Source organism: Sinocyclocheilus rhinocerous, unplaced genomic scaffold, assembly GCF_001515625.1.
Source record: "Sinocyclocheilus rhinocerous isolate Xijiao unplaced genomic scaffold, SAMN03320098_v1.1 scaffold1830, whole genome shotgun sequence".
NCBI classification, from domain to species: Eukaryota; Metazoa; Chordata; class Actinopteri; order Cypriniformes; family Cyprinidae; genus Sinocyclocheilus; species Sinocyclocheilus rhinocerous.
This window is the reverse complement of record NW_015650704.1, coordinates 177,148-183,887: the sequence shown is the minus strand read 5'-3', so window position 1 is coordinate 183,887 and position 6,740 is coordinate 177,148. Positions and strand designations below refer to the sequence as shown.

The 6,740-nt window shown below is 39.2% G+C and overlaps 1 protein-coding gene and 1 long non-coding RNA gene across 4 annotated transcripts in view; one reads left to right on the top strand and one right to left on the bottom strand.

Annotated features, from left to right (window-relative positions):
• Window positions 1–6,494, bottom strand: part of LOC107712402 (voltage-dependent calcium channel beta subunit-associated regulatory protein-like) — an 18,291-nt gene extending 11,797 nt beyond the window's left edge. For 2 of the 3 annotated variants that reach the window (XM_016517644.1, XM_016517642.1), the window contains exons 1-5: window positions 6,283–6,494; window positions 3,079–3,224; window positions 2,390–2,451; window positions 2,020–2,185; window positions 1,197–1,362 (exon numbers count right to left, since the gene is read on the bottom strand). In XM_016517644.1, coding sequence (XP_016373130.1) covers window positions 1,197–1,362; window positions 2,020–2,185; window positions 2,390–2,451; window positions 3,079–3,224; window positions 6,283–6,492 — 750 coding nt within the window. In that variant the 5' untranslated portion in view covers window positions 6,493–6,494. The remainder of the gene's footprint in view (window positions 1–1,196; window positions 1,363–2,019; window positions 2,186–2,389; window positions 2,452–3,078; window positions 3,225–6,282) is intronic. The other variant, XM_016517643.1, reaches the window with a different exon arrangement.
• On the top strand, window positions 3,136–6,360 carry LOC107712403 (uncharacterized). Its single transcript, XR_001636792.1, has 4 exons — window positions 3,136–3,217; window positions 3,432–3,544; window positions 5,941–6,082; window positions 6,285–6,360. It is a non-coding gene; the product is annotated as an uncharacterized LOC107712403 (long non-coding RNA).
• Window positions 6,495–6,740: the final 246 nt, after the last annotated feature.

The window sequence follows — 6,740 nt, the reverse complement described above, 5'->3', positions numbered from 1 at the left end:
CACACACACACACACACACACACACACTCACAGAGACACACACACACACACACACACACACAAACACATATACACACACAAAACCTAGTGAGCTGATTACACAAGGTGCATTTTAAGGCATCACACATTCCAAACTGTAGCCAGTATAATGATGCTGCTTTCTAGGCCCCCTTCATATGCAGCATCACATGCATCCTTTATGGAGAACTGAATCCCAAAACTGCACAAATCACTGAAAAATCTATGGAATATCAAAACCTTCAGCCTAACTGAAAATGCACTATTTTACTCAACAATTATGCTTCTTAGGAGTATGACAGCGTTAATTTAGCAGCTTATGAGGATCCTCCTTCAATCCGGCACAGGGTTATTAACTAAAAAAGAACGTTTGTTACTTGAAATAAAATAAACATTAACCAAATTAAAATAAAATGTAAAAAAAAAAGTTAAGTCTGTAGTTTAACTTGATAATAACTACAACTAAATAAACATGTTTAAACAAAATTAATAAAAACTATATATATTGACATTCCATATAAATATAAAAATATTTAAATATTTACATTTAAAATATAAAAAAAACAAAATGACAAAAGCACACAAAAAAAAGACTTAATACTTAAATTTGAAAACCGAAAATATCAAAATAATATTTTGAGCATTGAGCAAATAAACAAATAATATAAAAACACACCACTTTTTTGTCAAATTTTTCATTCTGATTGGTTGACAGATGTTCTAAAGGGTTGGTTAATTATTATTATTTATGACATAATCATATTTTATTATCTATGGAAAGCAGTTTCAGAAATCAGACACAGTGACAGCGATTGTGTTGCGTAACTGCAGCTCTATGCAGAAAATGAATCAAGTCAGAGTTAGGATGAACTTCGTCTAATTTACATGAGAAAGTGAATCACATTTACGCCCAAAAGTGCTGCTGTAATCTACTGAAACGCTCTTTATTCAGTCACATCTACTGAACAGAAAGTCTTTGTGTCTGCGGATCATCAGGCCCATTGAGAGTTTGTTTAGTAGTTCGTATAATGTGAGTTCACTACCGTATTTAATGTTGCTTCACAAAAGCCTGTACTGCAAATGGGTCACTAGTGCATTTTTAATGTTTTCTGCAGTGCATACAACAGAAATAGACATGCTGGAGGTGATGTTTGAGAGATATTAAAGCAGTGTGTCACCTGGAATATGGAGAGGGATGGGTGTTGTGAGGGCTGTTCGCTGAGCGTCACGCTGTTCTCCGGTGAATCACACTCCATGATGGTGAGGATCTTCAGCGCCGGCGGCTGCATGTGCGTCAGACGAGCTTTCTTCAGGTGATGGAAGTCGCCCTCCGTCAGCGTGTACCTGCGAGACCGTTACAGCCCGTCAGGATCCAGATCCAGTGCCAGCTCAAGTCTGATGCATTGCTGTTTTCTGATATTCAGTGGCAGTGGTTCTTTATGGTTGTGAACTAAAACATGAACTTAATTCTGTGACAGACACCTGGATGTGGGCCGGGACAAAACTGACCAATGTTGAGCTCTATTAATCCAAAAAGATCGACCAACGATTAAATCTCTTAATTCAACCAATTCAACCATTTAAATCTTGTAATCGAAAAAAACACCAACCGTCGTCATTTGTTAATTGAACAAAACCAACCGACATTTAAATATATTAATCAAACAAAACCGACTGACATTTAAATCTCGTAATCGAACAAAACCGACTAACCGATGTTTAAATCTCTTTAAAAAAATTCAACTGACATTTAAATCTCTTAACAGAACAAAACCAACCGACATTGCAATATATTAATCAAACAAACCGACTGACATTTAAATCTCATAATCGAACAAAACCGAACAATGTTTAAATCTGTTAATCAAACAAAACTGACTGACATTTAAATGTTAATCGAACAAAACCGAAGTAAAACATGAACTTAATTCTCAACAGGCTGACGTTCTCGGGTCGCTGCCGCTCTTGACCTCTTAACCTTCGTGTGTGTGTGTGTCTGACCTTCGACCTTTCTCCTGGTCTTTGGCGCTCTGCTCGTAGATGGCGGCCTCGTTAAAAGACACCCGTCTTCCGGTGAGCGACGCAGACAGGAAGTGATCCGCGTCTGTCTCTCCATGACAGCAGGAAGTGGACAGTGTTTCGCCGCTCTCGAGTCTGATGGTGACGTCTGAAGAAGAGAGAGAAACGACAGTGCTGCACGCTTGTTTCTACTCATAAGTGCTCACATCTCATATACATATATATCTTAATTGAACAAAACTGACCGAAGTTTAAAAATCACTTAATCGAACAAAACTGACCAATCTAAATGAATCTCTTAATTGAGCCCTTGGCCTGACTGTGCTGCTGTGTTTGTGGTGTTCACAGGTACCTTGCATCGGCTGACTCTCCTCTATGTATGTGGTGTTGGTTTTCTCCAGTTCATCACTGGCTCTGAACACCAAACAAACACAAACAACATCAGCATGATGAGATACAGTGATTCGTTTAGTTTATAAACGCGCACACACACATTATATGTGACCGTGGAGCACAAAAGCAGTGTTAAGTCGCTGGGGTATATTTGTAGCAATAGCCAACAATACATTGTATGGGTCAAAATTATACATTTTTCTTTTATGCCAAAAATCATTAGGATATTAATTAAAGATCATGTTCCATGAAGATATTTAGTAATTTCCTACCGTAAATATATCAAATCTTAATTTTTGATTAGTAATATGCATTGCTAAGAACTTCATTTGAAAACTTTAAAGATGATTTTCTCAATATTTAGATTTTTTTGCACCCTCAGATTCCAGATTTTCAAATAGTTGTATCTCAGCCAAATATTGTCCTATCCTAACAAACCATACATCAATGGAAATATTATTTATTCAGCTTTCAGATGATGCATAAATCTCAATTTGTGGTCCATATGTGGTGATGAAGAGGTTTGTCAACTCCAGTGTTTCCAGTGAACACAAGTCTTAATGATTCTGTTCCAGCAGGTCGAGAGCGAGTCGTTTCTGAATGAATGAAGGCTGTTTCCGGAGGTCTGGAGGACTGAATGTTCCTCACCTGGAGTAGCGTCGCTCTCCTCGACAGCAGCGGTGGCAGAAGACCAGCAGGATGGACAGGAGGACCAGCGTCCCACCGGCGAACACACACAGCAGCACCAGCAGCAGGACATAGTTCTCCTGAGAGCCAGACGCCAGCGGTACGTCCTGCACACACACACACACACACGCATGCACACGCACACACACACGCATGCACACACACACACACGCATGCACACACACTCACACGCATACACAAACACACACGCACACGCATACACACACACGCACACACATCAGCAGTGTGTTACACACTGAGATCTCTGTGCTTCTGCTCATCTGAGTCAAAATCATGTGCATTTCGTCCATAAGAGACATGAGGAACCACAACAGACCATCATGCCATGAACTCCATCTACAGCCTTTCTGTAGCTCAAATCATGGCGCTCTCAACGCAAAGGTCACGGGTTCGATCCCCAGAGAAAGTAAGGATTGACAAAAAATGTATACCTGAATGCAATGCAAAACGCTTTGAATAAAAGCATCTGCCAAATGCATGAATGTAAATGTAAATCTAAACCATAATGTGTCCATAACCACAGATACTGTACTCTTTTTTTATATTTACATTAAAAACATTAAATACAGAACCACAGAAGCAAAAGACACATTAAATGCTGAATGAATACCGTGCATCCAATATTTCTAAAATTTCTAAATTATTTTCTGATTTTTTGTTTCATAATGACACTGTCATTGATCTGAATTGAATCAACATTGAACTGAATTGATCTGAAATGACATTGGTTTCATGATTGATTAATTTATTTTCCTATTTATTACTCTGTACAAATCAACCATAGTTATGCCACTAATGCTGTAAATAGATTAAAGGAATAGTTTCATCCAGAAATGATAATTCTGTCTTCAGTGATGTTGTTTAAACCTGTTCATTGGAACACAAACAAAGGTATTTTGAGAAATATCTCAGCATTTTTTGTGCATATAATGAAATTCAATGGGGTCCGATGTTTGGTTCCTTCAAAATATATTTTTTGTGTGTTTATATAATAAAGTCACACAGGTTTGAACAACACAGTAAATGATGATAGATTGATCATTTCTGGGTGAACACTGTCTTTAATGTTTGTTTGTTTATGTATTTATTTATATAGCACATTTCATATCCAGTGGCAATTCAAAATGCTTAACAGAAATTTAAAAAAAAACATAAAAGTTACTTAGGAATTCAGTTTTAAAAAGAGACATTTTTAAACGAAGAAACAATAATTGTTGTGTGTGGTCCGTCACTCGAGAGTCTCTCAGCAGCGCTGCATAATACAATTAACTCTGAGAGAGATGAGTGATTAATTAGTGCTGACTGTAAGAATCAAAACTCGGAGGAATCTTCACTTCAGTTTCTGCGTCTCTGAATGAGAAACCAGGACATGAGCGCTAAAATTAGAGACGGAATAAAGCCTTGAGCCGTGACGCGTTTACTGCAGCTCCTCGTGTGTGTGTGTGTGTGTGAGAGTGAGAGTGAGTGAGAGTGTTTTATATCAGGTTAATGATATATTCTATCCCCTTACCCTAACCTACCCCTCACACAAAACTACAGGAATTTTGTGATTTTCAAAAAACACTTTTTAGTATGTTTTTAAGCCATTTAGTTCACGGGGACACCTCATAAACCATGTTTATGCTGTAGAACCCATGTCATTATACACATTTGTGTCCTCATAAACTATATATAGCAGTACACTCTCTCTCTCTCTCTCTCTCTCTCTCACATACACATGATCACTCACACACTCACTATCGTGTTTGCGCACTCACACATACATACAGGTTTCAACTGGTTCATTGGACAGAATCTGCTCGTTGATGATTGGGACATTGCTCTTGAGCATCAGAGTGGTGGTGATTTTTTTCAGTTTAAAGTGAGGAATGATATGTTTCTGTTTTTATGAAATTTAGTGGTGTAAAAAGTATGTTATTATGCTTTTGAACATGGCCGTCCCAATAGATTTTTTTTACTATTGATTTTGTTGCTTAATTTGGCTTTAACAGGACAATTATAGATGTGACATGAATCAATATAAAGAAGAGTGGGATGAAATGACCCAAAACTCATGTTTGTGTTCACATTAGTGCTCACTAGCCGCTGGGCCGCGTCTCTGACACTGAAGACTGTGTTTACAGGTTTGTGTTTGTTGCAGGCTGACGATCCACCGGCTGGCGGCCCGGTATGTGATCCGCTCTCTGGAGCTGGAGGAACGAGCCGGAGGAGCAGACGCAGAGAACATCAGGAGAAGGATTGTGGAGCTCAGCGTTCATGCCGGAGTGAGCAGCGTTCATACAGCCTTCATCGGCGTTAATAAAGACAGCAAACAGACTGTGAAAGGACCACTGCTGCAGAGGAGAGTGCCAGTAGCACGTAAGTTCTGTCTGTGAGTGTGTGTGTGAGAGTGTGTGAGAGTGTGAGAGAGAGAGTGTTTGTGTGTGTGTGTGTGAGAGAGTTTGTTTGTTTGTGTGTGTGTGTGTGTGTGTGAGAGAGAGTTTGTTTGTTTGTGTGTGTGTTTGTGTGTGTGTGTGTGTGTGCAAATGTCCCCACAAGGATAGTAAAACCTGAAATTGAAAACCTGCGGTCCCCACGAGGGAAAAATAATTAAAAATAGTAAATGATGTTTATCTGAAAGTGTAACGATGCAAACAGGTTTTCTGTAAGGGGTAGGGTTAGGGTTGGGTTAGGGGATAGAAAATATCGTTTGGTCAGTATAAAAGTAATTTCTGTCTTTCACAGGTTTTGCTGACGGTGGGATGCCGTGATTTTGAACACACCCAATAACACAAGCTGGTCATGTTTTTCTCGTCCATACAGAATGAACTTGGGAAGAAACAGATTTTCTCTCACTGAGTTTCCAAACAGAGAAATGCCAGAAGAGACAGAAAACACTTGGTCTGCAGTTTCTCACACTGATGTTCTGCAGGAAAACGGCAAAAACAGCGGCTTCATTATCAGAGTAACCCATTCATTTCTATAAGGGAAATCAAGACGTTTCCGATAATCGATTTGGTTATTTGGGGGGGGTCTGATTCTTTTAACTTCTTGTATATTTAGTTTTAGTTTTTAGAAGATAAACATCAGAAAAATTTTAAAAAGTTATTTGAAAAGTTTTCTGGAAATTTCTCATGTTCCTGTGTGTGTGTGTGTTGTACTCACAGTGGTGAGGCGCGTCTGTAACGGAGACTCATCACTCATGGTCTGAAAGCGTGTGTGAGACGCCTGTGAGAAACACAAGAGAAAATGACAGCCAGTCAGACGGACAGACGCTCGTCCATCATCAGGACCCCAGACCGCTGACTCGGCAACATCAGCAGATTCACTGCAGAACGACGGTCCGTCTGGATCAGAACACACACACACACACATAACACACACACACGCTCACACACACACACACACACATAACTCACACATAACACACACACAATATATTCTCATGTTATTCTGAAAAACAGTTTTAGTGCATCAGTTGCTGGTAAAAGAAAGCAAGTATTTCCATTAACTCTTGCACAAATGCCCAGAACAGAAACGGATCAATTTAACCCGTTTTAACCCATGAACCTGTAAAGTGCACTGACAGCAAATGTGCTCAGTTTAGTTTGTGACCCGCTGCG